This window comes from Aspergillus neoniger (assembly GCF_003184625.1).
Source record: "Aspergillus neoniger CBS 115656 unplaced genomic scaffold BO87scaffold_26, whole genome shotgun sequence".
NCBI lineage: Eukaryota > Fungi > Ascomycota > Eurotiomycetes > Eurotiales > Aspergillaceae > Aspergillus > Aspergillus neoniger.
The window spans coordinates 268,540-290,372 of record NW_020291154.1 but is presented as its reverse complement, the minus strand read 5'-3'; the positions used below and the strand labels follow the sequence as shown (position 1 = coordinate 290,372).

The window sequence follows — 21,833 nt, the reverse complement described above, 5'->3', positions numbered from 1 at the left end:
TGCGCAGTCGACCCTGACCAGTTTCCGCAAAGTAATGAAGGCCATCTGATACTCATTGTTCTGTTTCTTTTATCGCGCATCAATTGTATGCCAAACCCTTCAGCCGACGAACAAGGAAGTCCAAAGAACGTTTAGCTACCACACATGGATAAGCAAAGGTAGCAAAAGCCAATATAGCTATGACGTGAGTTAAAATGAGGAAAGAAGTCGATGTAAACCAGTTGTTCTAGCATGATCTGTCCAAATCAGCATAGTAATGATATCGTCGTACTGGTCCTTGAGCACACGCTAGACATTTCCAGCGTGGGAGAGGCAGGAAATTCTCATCTTGGACGAAAAAGCAAAGTCAGTACCAGACTGATCATGTAATCTTCAGAGTCGGATTCACGATGAGCGTAGACTCCCAAATGCACGCATCAATTCCGCGAACGGGGCCACTTTGGCCGGAGCTTCATAAGCGGTGGTGAGTCATTAGACTACTCCTCTACTAGGAACAAGGGTCTACGTCCTCCACATTCCCCACCGGTGATATTGGCGCTCAGATCATGCTCCGAGACATGGAGCTAGCGGCGAACTGCTTTATAAGCGATCGGAAGCATTCCTTGTACAAAGGTCGTCATGCAGTGTATACTGCTGCGGTTAGGCTACTGGCAGAGTGTTCCATAGTAACATCAGCTGTTGGGGAGGGAATCGTATCGCACAAGTTAATTCTATTGGAATGCTTAATAGCTGTAGACCGTCCCAGTGACTCCGGAGCAGTTTAAGTCCCCTGAGGTCTGCGCAGCCAATAAATTGTCGGAGCGAGGAACCACTAGTGCAGAGAAGGATCGCAATTTAGCATATTAGCGACTTGCCACTGCTTATTGAATCGCCAGGTAGAATCTGAATTGCACTTCAAACGACGATTTGTAAGACTGCCAATTTTGATCACGAAAGGCATGTCGCAACGTCCATAGCAAACACTTCCAGCAACATATTTGCCTGCATGTGCGAGCGCCCATCTATAACGCAATGCTCATAGCATGTACGGATTGTCCTGGTAACATAACGGCAGCATTTCTCCCCGATGCCCAGGAACTCTATTCATCATAGAGCAGGAGGCAGTTGGGATCATCTGGTTCCATCTCACGTTTCCCTATTTGTCGCATGAGCAGTGGACGCACGCAGGCACTTTCCAAGCTTCGCTTAGAGATGAATACGAGGGGTAGGCCATGCATTCAAGATGCAATCATGCTCAAGAGAGCATCACCCTGGGTCTGTTGGCTGGTTATTACTGACTGCTGGAGGTTACGACAGGCTTCGAAAGTCTCTTGATGATACAGTAGTCTTCTCCAAAACTCCAGCTACTTCTCTCAGGTAGTCTGAAGATCTGCTTAGGAAGCAGTAGATGACCCCTAGCAAGTCTTCGTGGGAGGATCTCAAAATTACTTGTGTTTCCACTGATAGATACTTCCACGAGAGGAACCGTTTACACTGTCCATGTGCTCAATTCTACCACCATTTCTTGTCACTCAGTGGTGCTTTCCGCTTTATTCTCCCTATGTCGCATGGTTCCCATGATTGAATTCGTGTCGGGAAACTGCATGGTTATTCCGCTGACTCATAGATTTTGATATCAAATGCAGTCAGGAGCTATGAACAAACAGTGACTGTGCCAGGATATTCCCCATTGGCCATGGAGCGCCTCCCAGGTGATCATAGGTCATAAGTGCGAAGTAGCCGAAGCCATGGACTGGGCTAATGGGTTAGTGCAGCCACACCCAGGCAGCCACTTTGATAGTGTTTAAAACTCGTGTCCTGCAGAGTGTGCTATACAACTTTCAGAGCTTCCCAGTTGGGGGTGGCCCAATCAGATCATGTAGGGTAATGGGTTACAACAATGAGGGGCGAATGAGCGATAGAGAAAGTCCAAGGTTGAGGCCCTGAGATATACACGTGTGTTTGTGTTGCTAGCAACCATCACGTTGCACTTCTTTGATTGGACAAGACCGGAGAACCGAGCTCCGGTTTTATGGTTTAATATACTATGCGTCAAAGTCGCCGAGTGGAGAATACGTTCAGCATTCCTTTTCGGCACTGTCTGGAGAACCCATGGATGGCGAGGTGTCGGGCTGTCGGATGCACATGCCATCGTTCTCAAGCGAAGCCTTACCGAGACAGACAGGATGCCAATGACGAGAACTAGTAGTAGACTAGGCCTCCTGGAGAGGTAGGTCATGGGTGATAATAATTACTCCGCATGGGGTCTCCAGAAATGAGCCCTTGGGTTCCCAGGCAAGGTCAATTCACCCGAACTCGGTTAAAATGGCATTCAGCCGGACGGCAGGCACAAAGAAGGAAAATCTCCGTCGCAGAATCAACCGACTGGATCCGGGGCCGTGAGGCCCTCCACTCGGGAGGCAGACCCCCATCCGTCCCCGGATCCTCTGATTCGTGCTCCATCCTGAATCCCCGGACCTCCGCATTATAGGCCCCGGCGATCCTTCCTCTTTTCGGGGTTTATCGGCCATGCGTGTCTCGCACCACCCACTGCACCGCGAGTCCGTCCGTGACGCCATGCCGTTGAAGCCGTACCGGCGCGATGCAGCTTCGGCAGCTACTTCCTAAGTGTCCTCTCTATAAATGTGGCCCGGGTCCCGGGTGGCTTCTCCGCATTCTCGCCGGGTTGCAGTCCACTCGTCGTGAACAGCTCGGTGAGACCGTTGGACATCATGTATACCATTTCGAATATTTACGGTATGACTGGACTCCTAACAGTGACCGTCCTGCTCAAGCTAACGGAGATATGCAGTGCTGGCTGGCTTCGGCACCATCGGCGGTGCCTTGTTCGGCTTCGATGTCAGTTCCATGAGTGCCTGGATTGGCACGGATCAGTATCTGGAATACTTCAACTCTCCTGATTCCGACTTGCAGGGTGGTGTAAGTCACCAAGCCCTTCAAAACGTCAAAATGGACACAAATGACTGATGATAATCGAATCTTTCCTAGATCACCGCTTCCATGTCTGCTGGCTCCTTTGCTGGTGCTCTCGCTGCCGGCTTCATATCAGACCGAATTGGTCGTCGCTACTCCCTCATGCTGGCGTGTTGCATTTGGGTCATCGGTGCTGCCGTTCAGTGTAGTGCCCAAAACGTCGCTCACTTGGTTGCCGGGAGAGTGATCAGCGGTTTGTCCGGTACGGTTTTCAGCTATCTTTCTGGGATCAAGATATACTAAACGATGCTCTAGTCGGTATTACATCCTCACAGGTCTGCGTTTATCTCGCTGAACTAGCACCCGCTCGTATCCGTGGCCGTATCGTCGGTATCCAGCAGTGGGCCATTGAATGGGGTATGCTCATCATGTATTTGATCTCATACGGATGTGGCAAAGGTCTGGCTGGAGCGGCTTCTTTCCGAGTTTCGTGGGGTGTCCAGGGTATCCCAGCCCTCATCCTGCTTGCCGCATTGCCCTTTTTTCCTGAATCGCCTCGTTGGCTGGCAAGTAAAGAGCGATGGGAGGAGGCTTTGGATACTTTGGCTCTACTGCATGCCAAGGGCGACCGCAACGATCCCGTGGTCCAAGTGGAATACGAAGAAGTGCAGGAAGCAGCACGCATCGCCCAGGAGGCTAAGGATGTTTCATTCCTTTCCCTGTTCGGACCAAAGATTTGGAAACGTACCGTTTGCGGTGTCAGTGCTCAGGTCTGGCAGCAGTTGCTCGGGGGCAATGTTGCGATGTATTATGTCGTGTATATCTTCAACATGGCTGGCATGGTAAGTCTGCCTTGTACTTCAGGCAGATGCTCTTGAAACCGAACTGACAGTTTTGTATAGTCTGGAAACACGACTCTGTATTCTTCAGCCATTCAGTACGTAATCTTCTTGGTCACAACAGGCTCCATCCTGCCATTTGTTGATCGGATCGGTCGACGACTTTTGCTTCTCACTGGATCCGTCCTGTGCATGGCCTGCCACTTCGCTATTGCTGGTCTTATGGCCTCACGTGGTCATCATGTTGACTCTGTCGATGGTAATTCGAATCTGAAGTGGTCAATTACAGGACCACCCGGCAAAGGTGTCATTGCTTGCTCATACATCTTCGTTGCTGTTTATGGTTTCACCTGGGTACGTAGCTTGCCAATTTCTCGAGACGTTCCAAAGTCGGCCTCAGCTAATGTGACCTGATATAGGCTCCCGTAGCGTGGATCTACGCTTCTGAAGTCTTCCCTCTCAAGTACCGTGCAAAGGGTGTCGGTCTCTCGGCTGCCGGTAACTGGATCTTCAACTTTGCATTGGCGTACTTTGTGGCACCTGCTTTCACCAACATTCAGTGGAAGACCTATATCATCTTCGGTGTCTTCTGCACTGTGATGACGTTCCATGTGTTCTTTTTCTATCCAGAGACTGCTCGACGATCGCTTGAAGACATTGACTTGATGTTTGAGACCGATATGAAGCCCTGGAAAACACACCAGATCCATGACCGCTTCGGCGAAGAAATTGAGCGACACAAGCACAAGGACATGGTTGACCAGGAGAAGGGGGTTGTGTCGACTCATGATGAGATGGCGTGATGAACTGTATTTGTTTAGATGAGTTAGCGATTTTATATGAGAACAGTGAATGATCGTATGGAAGCATAATGGAATGTCATCCATGGTGAATCAAGTATGCTGGGGCGAAGTAATGATTGAAAGTTATGATTCAGTGTAGATGATGTGAGGCTGCTGAAGTCTCCACGTGTTCACCTCAGGTCCATTCCACGTGTTCTTACACCAATCGAGTAAATCGGTCCTTCCCAATATAGTACTTGTGTAAGTACAGTACCTAGTCGTCCATGTCATTATGGACTGTCTGCTAATCTTCATTTGCTACATTTTGACGTCTATAGTCATTCATCATGTGGGTACTACAGGCGCTTGTCGATCTGGTGTCTATTTTGGAGAACATAAGCATACTACTACTAAGTAGTACTACTCGTACCAATAATGGACAGATAGTCGCCTTCAGTACGAGGTGGATGGCGGACCGCGACAGACCCCTGATCATCAATTTTGATGATCCCGAGATCTTGATGCAGCTGTCAAACCAGGGTGTCACATACTATTTCCTCATCTAACCAAATTGAGTCTCATAGGGCCTTCATAATAACCGATTGGTGGAAAATTAGAAATTCGCATTAACTGAATAACTCAGGTGACACATTCCTACTTATCTCAGCTGTGACGTACTTGTGCACACTGAGTGGACGGCAAACGCAAATCTACCATGACGTCATCCCAGCTTCCCTCGACGCGTCCCTCGCCATCTGTCACGTGATCACAGCCACCGATAGAGGAACCACGTCTGCAATCTATAAGCCAGAACCTGATATTCTACCGTGTATAGACACAGCGAGGCATTTGCGCTTGGCAAACCCACATACGTCATGCCGTCCCTCATCCAGACCACCTCACCACATATATACTTTGAGCGGAGCATCGTGGAACACCATGTTCGGAACCATTCTTTATCAACCGTGACTTCTCTGGAACATACCTCGTTCATCCTGAATTGAACATTACCTTCCAAGCGATCAAAATGGATTCTATCAAGCAAACCATGGGTACGACGCCCAACCACACCGAAGAAGAACAGCGCAAGCTGTATGACAACCTTCCCGCCGAGCAACGCGATAAGCAGTCATTCACGGAGTGGGTGAAAGAAGCCTACAACGAGCAATACGAGAAGTGGATGCCTTGGCTGGAGGATCAATATCTTAAGTGGTTTGGCAAAGGTGATAACAAGGCTTCCTACGTGACCAAGGGTACGCTAGAAACATTTCTATTGTCTGCCCTTCATGCGTATGCTAACTATTGCAATCAGACAACCTCTCCAAGACCAAGGTCACCGGCGTTAAGCAAGTCGACCAGATCCAAGACGACGTAAATAATCTCGTTGGAAACCAGTTGGGCGAAAACGGTCTGCTGGCTCCAGTTGGTAACATGGTTTCAAAGGAGGGGTTCAATCGCGCCGAGCGTGGAGGAAAAGATGAAAATGGCTCTTATGGAGGCCCTCTTGGAGGAGCAACCGATCCCATTGTCGATAACTCCAAGAAGGCTGGCCAGGGACTGGCCACTGGAATACAGTCGGCTGGGTCCTCTGTTGCTAGTGGAGCCAAGAGTTGGGGGAACGCGATCCCAGGATTTGGCAGCAAGTGAGATGGTACTCGAGCATGTGTTTGCCTGCTGAAATGATATGATATGATGATATGATCTAACGGCCTGCTATGACTTCTTTTGGCTCTTCTGTTTTCTTTATGCAGCCAAGAATTTGCCATATCCTTTTAATCTGATTGTATAATCAAATATCCTGTATATCTTAGCTTCCGGACCAGTACCTCGTCCTTCTCGAATATACATGATGCCGGTTAATGAAGCACCAAATTTTAGTGGCCTTAATCCAGCGTAAGAAGATACCAGTGTACTTCCTCGATAGCCAGCCAAGATAGATTCGCGACCTTCACCTCAAAGAGCATCAAACAGAAACAGATATCTCTCATAGTCAATCAAGCAGTAAAAGTAACACAGCCGGGTAGGACTGGCATAATGGTCTGAGTGCAAGGCATCACAAACCTAGATCAACCTCGCCTCGCCATGACAAATAACATCTAGACGCTCAATTTCGTCACAAACCAGTCGAACTCTTCCGAAACAAAGAATATAAGCAAACACATACTCAAGACAAATCCCAAAAACCCGACGAGGTGCAGCGTTAATACGCAATCGATGGCAGAATCCGCACCACGTTGGGCGGTGAGTATACCGCTTCTCTGACCGCCAGAAGCGGCAGAACCTAGCGAACCTCGAGCGAAAATCCTCGGATTTTGCGGATTTTGGAAACGTACAGTTCCAGAAAAAGGAGCTGGGAATCTGTATAAAAAGGCGGTGGCAGAAAACACACTACAGCCGAAGGTAATGGATTGCATCTCAGATCCTGATCTATGACATTCTTCCACTTCACATAGAACGTTCCATATTTCACGGTGATGTCACCTCCTTTACGCAGCTCAGGCAGTTATGATGGAACTTCGACTTCACCTCAAACCCAATATCTGCGGGATAATGCTATTTTAGCGAAGCTTGAGCTTACTTGGGTCGAGACAGCCATACTGCGGGCAGTTTGTGACCCACTTTATCCACATCTTGAAGACACAGTTATTGATAACCAGGGGCAGGAGAAGATTTCATGATTTTGTTTTTGAGGGAATGGTGATGGTGGCGATGAGAGATGCGTCATGAGGTTGCTGGCCTTCTTGGGAACTTGAACGTCATTTACGGGCACTGGCAGTTAGTGGTAAGGGGACAGTATATAGACGGCGAGATTGGTCGCTGTGCTTGAGTAGACATATACAATCATGAAAAGATGATCTGAGTAATCTATCGCAATTACATAGGACTTTCGAAGTGAAAGTGAGTCCGAACACTTCCTCAATCTATGCATATCTAACATCTACAGCAACAACCATCAAAATGCCGCACACCAAAACAGATACCGCATTCCGATACCCTCAAAACGAAGACCAGAGCCGTCGTCTTCGCAACACCACCCAGGATCAAAGAGCCGCTCAGAGGCAGCAATACTCATCGGAGTCAGCCACTGCGGCATCCCTGGCAGCCGATCCAACCTCCAATTGGGGTCCGGAGGAATTCTTCGAGACCACCGTCGATGAGTACGGTCAGCCAGTCACTGACCAGTAGGCCTTCACGGATGGTGCGAGGATGAGTAGAGGCGTCTCTGGTCATGATGAGGCTGATGCGTTTGAGGCTGCAAATGATAAGTTTGATTGAATTTAGTTTGAATTGAGGCCGTATGGGCAGAGTGGTGATTTATCGGTTATATAATAATGCTTACTATGAACATGTAATCCCCTTTATGATGAATAACTTATATAACACCGTATAAATACCGTCGAGGGTTTCCACGCATGTAGTCGTAGTATTTGGCTAATGTTAGACCTGCTTATCGACTTCTCCGGCTTGATAGTGGCCGGCCCGCCATCCGTGCTGGAGTGACAAGATTTGCCCTGTAATTAAGCCCTTAATGGTAAAGATGTGATTCACAATCCATATGATGAGGAGCATGAGGGTCAAAGCGGTCGACCACACCTTGAATGCAGGCGAGTCCATGACTTTGCCAAGCTGGACGGCGGCATTGGTGTAGACACCCTGCAACATGTTGTAAGATAATGATAAATCTCAAAGGTAAATGTACACCCACCCACGGAAATACCAGAGACCAAGCTGAAAGTGAATATTGTATCCTCCGCCAACCCCCTGGTTGTTTGATAGCCGTATGCAGAATGCTTATGATGGCGTAGCCCCACCAGAAGGTTCCGTAGCCCCAAGACAACAGACCAGCCAACTGGCTGGCATAGCTAATTGGGGTCGCTGCTTCAGCGGTTAAGAATGACCCCCGGTCGTATTCTGCAAATGCCCCAGACCGTACGACCTGCCCGAGAATCAGCAGCGCAAAGCTGCCCTGTCCAAACGGGCCACAGAGAATCATATCTTGATAGACCTGTTCCATGGGCATAAATTCGCGCTCGAAGAGACGCGCAATGAAGACATCAGCAAAGGACATTGCCAACGGAATACCGACACCGACTTCAAGGTATGCTACAATGATGGTAGGGACTTGCAGCCGAGCGCCAATTCCACTATACTCACATACGACACCTCCGCCCGCGGCGGAGGTTAGCGCACATATCAATGGAAGTAGAACGGAAGGTACGACAGCCTTGATTCCGGGAGCTTGTAGCTTCACGAAGACGTACGGTATTCCCATAACAGCAGTTAGAGCCATAGCCGTGTTGATCCACCACAGGACGTATGAGGCCATTGGCCATCCTGCACCCCATTGCTGGGCAACGGCCAAGGCGATCATTTGAATGATTGTTGTGAGCGTTATAGAGACACTAGTGAGACATGATACCTCCACCATGCTTGACCGGAGTGCTCGTGCGACGTGCCGTGGATACATGAAGATTCGCGCAAGGTAGACGGATACGCATAGTGCCAGGAGTACGATTGTATACACCCAAACTATCACAGAGATAATACGCAGACCATGGAATTGATAGTCCAGTTGATGAAGAATAATGGCTATTACACCAGTACCTTGTGGTATCAGAAACCATTGGGAGGAAAAGTTCCATATTGCGATGCAGATTGGCGATGTTGGTACTGCAGTGTCATGGGCTTCATGATTTGGCATTTCGCAGAGCAATCCAGAGCCAATGCCCTGTAAAGCAAGAAGAGGGTTTTGGTAAGATTGCTTTGAAGAAAGAACAAATTCAAATCTCAGCCTATGCTGACCTGAATGACATCATGATCCCTTTGACCGTGTAGCAGTAGATACATGCGGGTGATCGCGAGATTTAGTTCCGATTGACAGCAAAAAGCCTGTCCGAAAGAAGAGGCAACGGGATAAGATCTAGAACGGGGCTGCTACTACTTTGACCAACCTTTGTCAGTTCTAAATGAGGCCGTAGTGACGTAACTCGGCGCAAGAAAATGGGTGGTAATTGTCCGTTGGGAGATTCCATGGAACTGGCGCCGTTCAACTTCCCGATAACTGTATCGAATACTAATATTCGGATACAGGCGACTGATAGCCGTGGCTCCAGTCAGACGTAGCACAGCGATTCTGTTCTCCCTCTAGCTATGGGAGTGCTTGTTGCGCTGGGAAGGGCCCGCCTAGTCGTGTATCACAGCAACTATCACTTGCGAAAAAGTATCAGGTTCTTGCGCGGACATCGTCTCTAGCAATAGCTTGATGGTTTCGGAATGAGAATCACCAGGCTAGATCACCTGAAGTATCGACTGGGGCATGCGGACGGGTCTGGCCTCTAATCCGATCTAGAAGCTCATTGTTTAGCAAGACCGAGGGCGATAGCGAACCGTAAGATTGTATCCGTTGAGCTACATTGTCAGAACAGACATTCAGGGTCTTGATGAGTGCCATGGGGAACCAAAGCTCCCCAGTGACGCTGATCAAAGGACCCGCTCGGGTCGGGAGAGGAAGGGCGTGCTTGCCGTTGGATTCCACGGAACGACTCCGATTGACTCCACGAGATTTGCCAACCGATTGCCAGTGGTACGAAGAAAGAAAATCAGTTCATCATGCAGAAGCAGGATGGCTTGTGCCGAAATGGTGGTGACTCCAGGTGTTGCCGAGAAGATGGAAAGTGAGGCTGCACTAACCCCAATCGGGCCGATCATGACGCCTTTCCCGATGAGGCAGGTCAGCTGGGTGTCACGGGTCTATCTTATCGCTTATCATCTGACCGGTTCCTGGCAGGAAGCTCCCCTTCCCAGCTCCCCGTATTTATTCCTCCTCCACAAGCTGTTGTTGTTTGATCTTCTCCCTGTCTCGCCTCCTCCCTAGCCTCCATTCGACGGGCTCTATTCTCTTATCTTACGAGTTCTCTGTCTTGTATCATTCCTGATAGATATCATCATTCAAATAGTGTCTCTTTTCGCCCTCCATGCGTATCGACTCCGCGGCGCTACATCTGGTCCCAGTGCTTCTGGGCCAGGTCGGTGCTCTACAGTTACCCTTAGTCCAAGAGTCCAATTCACAGCGGCCGACGACAAATGCAGGTGACAAACCACTAGTTAGCTCTCCGCTGCTTCAGGAGCAGGTCAAGGCGGAGAACCTGTTGGACAGAGCCCGGCAGCTATACAAGATCGCGGAGCTGGGAGAAGACGAGTATAACCATCCCACTCGCGTCATTGGCAGCAAAGGTCCTAAACACCTCTCCTAATATTCCTAGAATAAAGACAATTGGTTGACAAGTCCGCTTACCTAGGTCATCTTGGCACGCTCGACTACATATACTCCGCCCTTACCGACCTCGGTGATTATTATACTGTCGTCAATCAGTCCTTCCCTGCCGTGAGCGGTAATGTCTTCGAGTCTCGCCTTGTCCTTGGTCACGATGTTCCTAAGTCGGCTACACCAATGGGTCTCACCCCCCCAACGAAGAATAAGGAGCCGGTATATGGCCCCCTGGTTGCTGTATCTAACCTCGGGTGTGAGGCCTCGGACTACCCTTCCAACTTGGAAGGCGCCGTTGCATTTATTAGTCGGGGAAGCTGTCCGTTTGGGACAAAGTCTCAATTGGCTGGTAAAGCGGGAGCCGTCGCTGCTGTCATCTACAACAACGAGCGGGGTGACCTGAGCGGAACTCTAGGAAACCCAACACCCGATCATGTTGCTACCTTTGGTATCTCCGACGCGGATGCTGCCCCGGTCCTGGAGAAGCTGAAGAAAGGCGAGAAGGTCGACGCTATCGCCTACATGGATGCGATTGTCGAGACCATCCACACCACCAACATCATCGCGCAGACCACGGATGGTGACCCTGACAACTGTGTAATGCTGGGTGGCCACAGTGACAGTGTGGCCGAGGGCCCGGGTATCAATGATGATGGCTCTGGTACTCTGACTCTTTTGGAACTTGCCACATTGCTCACCCAATTCCGTGTCAACAACTGTGTGCGATTTGCTTGGTGGGCCGCCGAGGAGGAGGGCCTTCTCGGATCTGACTACTATGTGTCCGTTCTCACCCCGGAAGAGAACCGCAAGATCCGCTTGTTCATGGACTACGACATGCTCGGATCGCCCAACTTTGCGTACCAAGTGTACAATGCCACTAACGCTGTGAACCCCGAGGGATCCGAGGAGCTTCGTGATCTCTACACTGAGTTTTACGATGCTCATGGGTTCAACTACACGTACATTCCCTTCGATGGACGCAGCGACTATGATGCCTTCATCCGGCATGGTATTCCCGGTGGTGGGATTGCCACGGGAGCTGAGGGAATCAAGACGGCCGAAGAAGCGGAAATGTTTGGCGGCGTTGCTGGAGAATGGTATGACCCGTGCTACCACCAGCTCTGCGACACGGTGGCCAATGTGAACCTGACCGCGTGGGAATGGAACACCAAGGTAGGATCACTACAGTAGTTACCCTTATGCGGATCATTCCTTTGCTGATTAGTGTGATTCAAAACAGCTCGTTGCCCACTCTATTGCGACTTACGCCATATCCTTCGACGGATTCCCGGAGCGGTCCGATGAACCTATCAGTCCACTTGCTTATGAGGAACCGAAGTACCATGGCCACTACCTGCAGTTGTAAGATTCATGTACCCCTAAGCTTGGTAGTGGGGCAATATCTGTAGCGGGGACCCTTCTTGTCCTGAGGCTAAGTCAGATTGGAACTTATGAGATGAACGAATAGACTGTCACTTTTCATGTAGACCATCGCCCGGGAAAAACTGTTGTATCATGTAAACGTTCGTTAGAAGATTGTCTGTTCAGGAACGCATGTACTTGTGGGGAAACGGTTCGGGACTTGCCTTGAATGGTTCCAACTTTCCTCCATCCTTCTCCTCTGGCACCCTCATACGGATCTCTGTGAATCTGATCTTATCTGTAGCATTTGCAATGATGTTACGAGGGACCAGAGTGTCTAGCAATGAGATGATAAACAGAATGTAAGCGCTGCATCGCCGCTCAATCTATTTTCCAAACATCACGTAGACACCTTCAATCTAAGCTAAAAGGAGGAATGATTCAGAGACATAGTAAATGCCGATTCTTAATTTACCTACGATTAGTGCAATAACAGCTTACTGCCCTATACCATGATATACCATGATATATTGCCCTCTCCCCCTCCGGGAAGAGATCGACAATTTCGAGACCGCCATGAAACGTTGGTGGCCTCCGAGCGTCGAGGATTGACACTAGGGCCACGCTAGAACCCTCAGGGTCTGCAAACTACTCTACGGGGTGACTCCGAGCAGGGCGTGAAACGGAAGTTCCTCCGAAATTGTCGCGAAAGTGTCTGTAGAGTAGTGATCGAGACCATCATGCGATCCCGGAACAATTAACCATTCTCATTTGGCACTTCTGAACGTGGAGTGGAGTCATCCCCTTTGTTGAAACAACACGGCCATGTTTCCTTGCCGTCCAATCCGCTCCCTATAAAGCCAGCGTAAATCCGGTCTGGAAAATGAGATAAACGGCTCCTATCTCGTCTGTCAAAGTCCTTGTCATACGCTATCACGGATTACCCGTCTCATCAGAATGCGTGGAATTGAAGCTCTTGCCTTCCTGGCCGCCATCGGTGCCGCTCACGGCCAGAGCACGGTCGGATTTGGCCCGTATTTCTCTCTAGGCCCTACCCAGTCGTGGATTAGAGAGGCCAACACCACGCTGGTTCTGCCCGAGGCTCCTAGCCCTCAGAAGGACCGTCTTGCTCTCTGGCCCGGTATGGGTACAAGCGGTGGTGATCTGATCCAGGCTCTCGCTGTTTCTTTCTCCGACCCTAACTCGTAAGTAATTGGCCGAGCAAAAGCATGACTTATCGGAACGATTGCTGATGGTTGTTACAGAAACTGTGGCGCCAGCTCTGGACAGTGGTGTACCTGGGCTAGTACTCTTGAGGGTGAGTTATGATACAGCTTTATCATAACAGTACTGGTCAAGCTAACTTCGTGATAGGCACGCAATTGGGTGGCAAGGAAGTCCCGGCTTCTGCTGGCGACAAGGTGACCATGCACTGTAAGTATACTATCAGCTATGCACGCTCCTGCCGTCGAAGATAGACACTAAACCTCCGTCTACGTAAAGACAAGTACAACGACAGCACGGGCAAGTACGACCAGACCGTCTCGATCAACGGCGAGGTCGTCTCTACTCTTTCGACCAGTGCGTTTTCCACTCTTCTAAACTGACGCTCCACTTGTATACTGACAATTACCAGGCTCGGGACAAGCCCAGGGCTGGGGCACGGCAGTTGAGTGCCAGGACGATGCGTGCCAGAGCACTGCGGGAGCTCACAGTAAGTTCCCAAACCATCTTCCGGGAAAGAAGAATAAGATTAACACAGCAATACAGAGTACCTTGACACCACCATCATCCTTGACGCCGAGGATAACTCTTTCGGCGACACCCTGTCCATCAACGAGGCCAGTTCCTCCGGCCTGTCGACGTCGGATAACGGCAAGACTTGGACTGTGTCGACCATCAACATCAACTCTCACACCTACAACCTGTGAGCTTGGTGTTAGTCCTGTATATTATAGCATAGGTATTGAAAAACTCTAGGAGCCTTCCCTTGTAGAATTCATTGTACATAACTACGGAACATGCACGGCCCTTTACGTTCTTAGCGTCCCCCATGACATTGACACAACGTATTCATTATAAGATCGAAGTAACTACTGAGACAGTGTTATCATGCTCAGGGACATTGACATTCCATAACTCGCGAGACAGGTCCTTAGAAAAACTTGTTAACCTCCTGGTTGATTCCCTGGTTAACAGCACCATCCATTCCACTAGGGACGTACTGGTCAACCTTCTGGTCAACCATCGAGTCGACAAAGTTGCCTCCAGAGTTACCACCCTGTCCTCCGTTGTTTGAGCCGCCCTGGTTGTTGTTTCCACCGTGGCCGCCGAGGAATCCTACAAGAGAAGATTATTGTCAACCAACGTCCTCAATTCCAGTCAAATGTGTCGCCGTTTTTTGGGAAACAAACCTTCTGCCTTGTTCACCAAGCTCCCAAGCCCGCCAGAGGAGCCACCGGAGGAGCCACCGAAGGAGTCATTTCCACCACCAGACCCCCCGAAGTTGTTCTGGTTATCTCCTCCTCTGCCAAATCCAGAGTCATTACCGCCGAAGCCAGAGTTGCCAGAGCTGTTACCACCAAATCCAGAGTCGTTACCACCGAATCCAGAACCGTTTCCACCATGTCTGGAGTCGTTACCTCCGAAGCCAGAGTCACCTCCACCGCGACCCCCGCCAAAACCCGAGTCATTTCCCCCAAACCCAGAGCCACCCCCACCAAATTGAGAGTCGTTACCGCCAAAGTTGTTGTTGTCGCGACTGTTTCCACCACCAAACCCAGAGTCGTCGCCTCCGAAGCTGTTACCACCGCCGTTACCTCCAAAGCCGGAGTCACCTCCGCGGCCACCACCGCCAAAGCTAGAATCATTGCCTCCGAATCCAGAGTTACCTCCGCCGAACTGGGAGTCACTACCGCCGAAGCCAGAGTTGTTGCCTCCGGAGCTGTCACCACCACCGCGACGGCCACCACCAAAGTTGTCTTGACCGTAGGAGTCCATGGTGTCTATTGAGCAAAGAAAGTGTGTTGATATGATGATATAATATGAGGGATTTTCTAGGTATCAATTGAATGTAAAGATCACAGAAAACAAGACAATGAGAAAGAGAAACGGAAAGGTAGGAAACCTCCAGCTTTAACACCTTAGCCCCAACAGCAGAAGCAAATTGACCCATCTATTCAACACTACGAGCTTGCGCCATTTATTCGCCACACAATCCCAGCCCTTTCAGCCCTCAGCCATCAGCCCTCTGTTCTGAGACACCCCTAATCCCAAAATAGTGGCGCAATCCACGCATATGATGTCAAGCGCACACTAATGAAGGAGCTAAGATGCGCCTTAGGGATCTCGATTTCAAATCACGATGCAAGATCTCCTCCATAATGACGCTAAGCTCCAGGGCGAGTCAGCTCGGGGACCACCCAATTCCGAGGGGATCAATTAATTTACTATTCCAGTCTTTGATAATCTATATATTTTTAATATTTAAATAAATTTTAAGCTCTTTAAAAGTTATTACAGAAGGTAAGAGCTTCTGGTGCTTTAAAATATTATAAAAGATCTTATCCAGATCTAAGAGTATATTAAAGAATATAAATAATATATTAATAATAGAATTCTGCTGGCAGTAAAAATAGAAGATCTTTTTAAAAATAATTCAGTATTTAAAATATTAATTAGTATTATTATCTAGCCAGGCGCCCTTCTTGAGTTTTTTAAATTTTGATATAAGATCTAGAATTATTATAATTATATAAATATAGTCTTTAATTTAGTAAATTTAATAATAGTATTTATAAAGCTTTTAATATATATTCTCCAGATCCTGGAGAATTTCTTTCTTTTAAAATATTTACTTCTGTACTAGCTAATTAATAGACTGGTTAAGATAATTAAAGAAGTTATTATAAATATTATAAATCTTATAAATTATAGACTCACTATTCTCTGACAGGCAGAAGATAAAAAAAAAGATATAAAAGCTTAAGCAGGTATTTTAATTATTTTTATTCTATTAAAATAAAATAAAGATAATTAATATTATTATAATTCTAATACTAGATAAAGTTCTTAATAACTGAATGTAATTTAATTATATAATAAAGTATAAGATAGATTAAGTTTTATCAGATTTTATAATTAAAAAGAAAATGTTGAGACGACGTTTTAGGTCAATATTGAAGTCATTGAAAAGCGCTTGATTCCTCGCTATCTAGGCGCGCTCGGAGGAGCGGTTGAGGTTACGGAGTTTTCAGGTCACATGACCTCGGCTATTAGTAATCTACTGAGATTATATTCCAACACGGCCTCCTAAACAAGGGAGCATTCTAGAGTGGTTAATGGCCAGGGTAGGGTAGGTTAATGGAAAAATTTATACCTGCCGTCAGGTTAACAGTTAGATATAAGGACAGTTAGATATAATATTTCCTTATATCTAACTGCGGAACAGTTAAAAATAGAATAATTAATTATCTTAATTATTCTTAGTATTAAGATCTACTTACTATACTTTTTTAGGTCTTAACACAGGTAAAGTATACTTAGATTAATAACTATTTATCCTGACTATTTATATCTTTGCTAATAACCAATATAAGATTAATCTTCTTAATTCTAAAAATAATTAAAAGAAAAAAAATAATATACTCTATCCTATCTTTATCTATTTAATCTGATATTACCTCGTGTGGTAGTAATAATTAAGTTTATAGAAAAAAACTGCTTTTATAATATATAATAATAATAAATATATATATTTACAGCTCTGTTTTAATTATATACTATTAATAAATTATTAATATCTTCTAAATTATTCCCCCAGGCTGGTAAATCTCTCTGAAAATTATCTTATATAATAATAAATAAACTTATTATTTTTTTTATATATTTAAAATACTGTCCAAGTATTCATAATAAGTCTAAAAACTATAAATTATCTATATTATTTAATTATAATATTCCGTGTGACTCTGCTTACTTAGTCTATCTAAAAATCTATATTTTTTATAATCTGTTAATTATAAATATAAAGATTTAGATAATATTTTCTAAGTAAGATCTGTAAAAGGCTTTTACAGACTTTATTAATAATATTATTATAATAATTATAGAATATCTTTATAGAACTTTTTCTTATATTACTTGATTAAACCTGACTATCTACTATATCAGAAATATTTTATATAATAGTTACTGGATGCTGCAAACTCTTACCTGTAGATAAGATTAAAAAATATCTTTAATAAAAACTTATTATTATTAAATATTCCTAATACATGTAAATATAATAGATTATATTTATATTAATATATATTTAAAAACAAAATAATATTATACTAATTAAGTTTTTCTTATTCTTTATTCTCTTTAATTTTTTATACAGATAAATAGCCTATTATAAATTAATTATAATTATTAAATCTATTTTTAAAAAATATTATTAAATTCTCTTTCTCTATCTTACAGATCTTTATAAATTATAATAATAGCTGGATAGAGAGTAGCTTTTTAACTTATATTATTTTTTTTTCTAAATCTTAATATTAAATATATTATAAAATATCAGAAAATTATTTTATATCCAGCTTTCCCGGAAAAGACTTTTATTTTTTATAATTAATAAAAGATAATTACTTTTAGCTAGACTTATATATAAGACCAGAAGCTATTCTTTTACTTTAATTAAGAAAAAATAATAACAGTATAAGCTTATTTTCAAGAAAGTATATTATTTTCTAATAATATTTTTTATATTTCTTATATTATATACTTGTATATTTTATAATATCTAATAATTAATAACTCTAGGACTAGTTCTATGAGCTATTATCTTTATAAAAACTGTAAGAAATAAATATTTTAATATATTTCCAAGCAAATTATTAAACAGATACTGGAGAAAGAATTATTATAAATATATAATTACTAATAGTATTTCTATGAGTAGGCTCTTTAATAGATTATTATTATTAATATTTATTATATTATCTCTAGACTTCTACTACTTATGATAAAAGAAACTTTCTTAATTAAATATTATATTTTTTTATTATCTGCTACCTGCTGTTTTATATTATTAAATATATTTAATTTAAATAAATAATTAATCTTATTACTTTAGTATTTTTCTGAATATCTATTTTTCCCTATTAGATATAGATCAAAGAATATTTTTTAAAATTATCAGAGAAAATATATATCTAGCTACTATTAAAGTTTCTAGACAGCGGGTGTATATTAATTATAATTAACTATTAAATTAATCTAGATTAAAAAATATTTCTTACTTTAACTAGATACTTTCTGACAGAGAATATAGATTATTATAAGATTTTATTAGACTTCTAACCAGTATCTAGATTCTATACTAGTAAGAATTTAATTAAGATTATTTTAAAAATCTTATAAAAGCACTATCTTACCCACCAGCTGTTAGATATAACTATTAATAATATTAATAATAATAATATTATATTTAATATTATTATATCAGAATTCCAGGCTTAACTCAGCCAGGACACTTATCTTTATAATATTTTAATAGACTCTAATCTTATAAAAATTATTTAAAGCTAGTATTATATTTCCTGTTTAATTTATATTATTCAGTTTTCTGTTAATATCTTTCTTCAGAAACTCTGAATTAAGGCTACTAATAAAGCTGTTAAATATATATAAAAGAATAATAATAAAAAACTAGAGATCTCTTCTAGTATCTCCTGGATAATTAAGAAGATATATAATAAGAATTATTTATAGAAGACTTCTGCAGAATTTTCTAGAAATTATTTATAAAAGTCTTATATACTCTATCTTACAGTCCATGGGAGCCCTTTTCAACTGGAGCCTTGATTGATTCTGACTCCGGGAGCCCTTTTCAACCAGAGCTGAGCCTTGATTCTAGCTCCAGTTAAAAAAAGCTTCCATGGACTATGAGATAAGATATATAAGATTTTTACAGATAACTTCTAGAGTATTTTATATAAGGCTTTTACAGATGATTTTTATATTTTATCTATTATCTCTTATCTACTTCTCTAATTCTTAATTATAGATTCAGAAAATTATATATTTTATAAATATAAGTCTCTAATACCAGGAGAAGTTTTAGTTTACTCAGTAACTAAAGTCTACTTCAGTATATTATCTTTTTTTAATTATAAAATCTGATAAAACTTAATCTATTTTATATTTTATTATATAATTAAATTATATCTAGTTATTAAGAGCTTTATCCAGTACTAGAATCATGATAATATTAATTATCTTTATCTTACTTTAATAAAATAAAAGTAGTTAGAATATTTATTTAAAATTTTATATTCTTTTTTTTTTATCTCCTGCTTATCAGAGAACAGTAAACCTATAATTTATAAGATTTATAATATTTATAATAATCTCTTTAATTATTTTAATTAATTTATTAATTAGCTGATACAGAAGCAAGTATCCTGGAAGAAAAAAATTCTCTAAAATCTGGAGAATATATATCAGAAACTTTATAAGTATTATTATTAGATTTATTAAGCTAAAGACTATATCTATATAATTATAACAGTTCTAGACTTTATATTAAAATTAAAAAAATTCAAGAAGAGTGCCTGGCTAGATAATAATACTAATTAATATCTTAAATACTAAATTATCTTTAAAAAAATCTTTTATTTTTACTGCCAGTAGAATCCTACTATTAATATATTATTTATAATCTCTAGTATATTCTCAGATCTGAATAAGATTTTTTATAATATCTTAAAGTACTAGAAGCTCTTATCTTCTATAATAACTTTTAAAAAGCTTAAGATTTATCTTAATATTAAAAATATATAGGCCATCAAAGACTGGAATAATAAATTAATTATATTAAAAATTATACTTATACTAATAGTTATCTAGAAATTACTGGATACTTTAATATCTTTATTTATTAGAAATTCTATTATAATTAGTTTCTTATTCTCTACTATATAGCTAGGAACTTTCTAACTGTTATAATTAATAATATTAATATTAAATATTTTTTTAATAATTTTTAAAATATCTATTACTATCACCGGAGCCACCTGTATTCTAAGATTATTAAAGTTCTTATATTCTAGATATATACTAATTACTTTACTATTACTAAAAAATATCAGGATATTCTTGATAATTTTTCTTTAGATTCTATTATAATTATAGCTGAGGATCAAGAAGATAATAAGCTAATAATAATTTTTTATATTAATAAGAATAAGAATATAAATGATCTTGATAATAATTCTAAAAATAGAATATTAATAAAAAAAAATCTAGCTCTTTCTTAATCTAGTAATATTATATATATCTAGATACAGATAAATATTTAAATTATATAATCTTTTTATTATTATAACCACCAACCAGGATAATATAAAAAATAATTTAGATAATAATTAATATATTTCTCTTTAGTAATCTAATTTAATTATATTCAGATTTCTAGTATTATCTATAAAAGCTTAATACAGGAGTAACTAGACTGCTGGCTGCTAGCCAGAAAATCAGATTATTATTAATTAATAATTAATCTAATATCTATTTTAATAATACAGTAATTAAAAATATATTACCACTGATATATTATTCTTGTAAAGACTCTGTATAAATTATTAATTAATTTATAGTTATTAATCTTCTGAGTATACCTGATCTTTCTAACCAGTAGTTAAGATTAGTTAAAGTAATCTCTTAACTGTAATCCTATTATTTAAAAATAAATAGAAAAAGCAGGTCAGATTTTTATTCTAGTACAATTATTTATTTATTTTCTAACTATAAAAAATTCTTCTTCTTTATAATTCATTGAAATTATTTTAATATAATAATTATGGTAGTAGAAGATTCAGATTCAGTAAATTAAAAGTTGTATTTTATATATTTAGTAAATAATACTTTATAATTACAAGAATTCTTTATTAAATAGATCAGATTAATAAGCGCAGGAAGAGCAGATATAATAAATTCAGTTAATATAAATATAATCTCTATTCTTTTATATATAAAGTCAGTAGTATTATCCTGTACAGAAAGAATCTTATTATTATTAATTATATTTTTTATATCTTATATAATTATTTTATTAAAATCAATTCCAGTACTCTGTATCAGTATGATTAGATTTTTAAAAATAAATATAAATACTATAATTACTCTACTAGAATCTTTATAATTATTCTTATATATATATTATTTATAGAACATCATATCTCTTGATTATTTAATTTTATTTAAATTAGAATACTACACTAGATAAATATAGCTATGATTTTTGTCAAATCTGATAAAGTAGCTAGTATCAATATAAGAGTTTATTTTTCTGAAAGTAATATGGTTCTCTGTAGGTATATATTAATAATAATAATATTTAAATATATATAGAAACTTAAGCAAAGTATTAGAATTCAGAAGATTATAGTATAATCTGTATAGATAAGCAGGTATTTCTTTAATCTTACTTTCTATAAGAATTAGATAGTTAAGAATCTATATAGTAAGTCTCATAGTAAACAGCCAGAGAATTATAAATAAATCTGAATTAAGAATTATAATCCTGCTTATCTGGTTAAATAAACCACTGTAATATTTAATAAGATTATTTATCTTAGATATTCAGGAAGATAATATAATAATATAAATTTCTTGATCTTT

At 41.4% G+C, this 21,833-nt stretch overlaps 7 protein-coding genes across 7 annotated transcripts; 5 read left to right on the top strand and 2 right to left on the bottom strand.

Annotated features, from left to right (window-relative positions):
- The first annotated feature begins 2,552 nt into the window (after positions 1-2,552).
- Positions 2,553-4,619, top strand: BO87DRAFT_378623 (sugar transporter). The gene is made up of 6 exons (XM_025623836.1): positions 2,553-2,736; positions 2,792-2,919; positions 2,989-3,175; positions 3,229-3,755; positions 3,816-4,106; positions 4,172-4,619. The coding sequence occupies exons 1-6, from the start codon at positions 2,712-2,714 to the stop codon at positions 4,553-4,555; spliced, it is 1,542 nt and encodes a 513-aa protein (XP_025477443.1). The 5' UTR covers positions 2,553-2,711; the 3' UTR covers positions 4,556-4,619.
- Positions 4,620-5,354: 735 nt separating this feature from the next.
- Positions 5,355-6,390, top strand: BO87DRAFT_339555 (uncharacterized protein). Its single transcript, XM_025620626.1, has 2 exons — positions 5,355-5,787; positions 5,847-6,390. The coding sequence occupies exons 1-2, from the start codon at positions 5,562-5,564 to the stop codon at positions 6,179-6,181; spliced, it is 561 nt and encodes a 186-aa protein (XP_025477442.1). The 5' UTR covers positions 5,355-5,561; the 3' UTR covers positions 6,182-6,390.
- Positions 6,391-7,250: 860 nt separating this feature from the next.
- Positions 7,251-7,758, top strand: BO87DRAFT_417768 (uncharacterized protein; the record flags this gene model as incomplete). Its single annotated transcript, XM_025626835.1, has 3 exons — positions 7,251-7,316; positions 7,417-7,432; positions 7,479-7,758. 3 exons carry the CDS (start codon positions 7,251-7,253, stop codon positions 7,718-7,720), a joined length of 324 nt encoding a protein of 107 aa, XP_025477441.1. The 3' UTR covers positions 7,721-7,758.
- A 74-nt stretch (positions 7,759-7,832) lies between these two features.
- On the bottom strand, positions 7,833-9,317 carry BO87DRAFT_117000 (putative malic acid transport protein). The gene is made up of 2 exons (XM_025617922.1): positions 8,241-9,317; positions 7,833-8,188 (listed from the first exon to the last, which is right to left on the bottom strand). Exons 1-2 carry the CDS (start codon positions 9,234-9,236, stop codon positions 7,973-7,975), a joined length of 1,212 nt encoding a protein of 403 aa, XP_025477440.1. The 5' UTR covers positions 9,237-9,317; the 3' UTR covers positions 7,833-7,972.
- Positions 9,318-10,355: 1,038 nt separating this feature from the next.
- Positions 10,356-12,536, top strand: BO87DRAFT_378620 (aminopeptidase). Its single transcript, XM_025623835.1, has 3 exons — positions 10,356-10,768; positions 10,834-11,975; positions 12,043-12,536. Exons 1-3 carry the CDS (start codon positions 10,510-10,512, stop codon positions 12,166-12,168), a joined length of 1,527 nt encoding a protein of 508 aa, XP_025477439.1. The 5' UTR covers positions 10,356-10,509; the 3' UTR covers positions 12,169-12,536.
- A 441-nt stretch (positions 12,537-12,977) lies between these two features.
- On the top strand, positions 12,978-14,127 carry BO87DRAFT_363840 (uncharacterized protein). Its single transcript, XM_025621715.1, has 6 exons — positions 12,978-13,369; positions 13,430-13,482; positions 13,539-13,598; positions 13,668-13,745; positions 13,801-13,878; positions 13,935-14,127. Exons 1-6 carry the CDS (start codon positions 13,122-13,124, stop codon positions 14,093-14,095), a joined length of 678 nt encoding a protein of 225 aa, XP_025477438.1. The 5' UTR covers positions 12,978-13,121; the 3' UTR covers positions 14,096-14,127.
- Positions 14,128-14,215: 88 nt separating this feature from the next.
- Positions 14,216-15,311, bottom strand: BO87DRAFT_417764 (uncharacterized protein). Its single transcript, XM_025626834.1, has 2 exons — positions 14,579-15,311; positions 14,216-14,504 (listed from the first exon to the last, which is right to left on the bottom strand). Exons 1-2 carry the CDS (start codon positions 15,162-15,164, stop codon positions 14,320-14,322), a joined length of 771 nt encoding a protein of 256 aa, XP_025477437.1. The 5' UTR covers positions 15,165-15,311; the 3' UTR covers positions 14,216-14,319.
- Between the last annotated feature and the right edge of the window lie 6,522 nt (positions 15,312-21,833).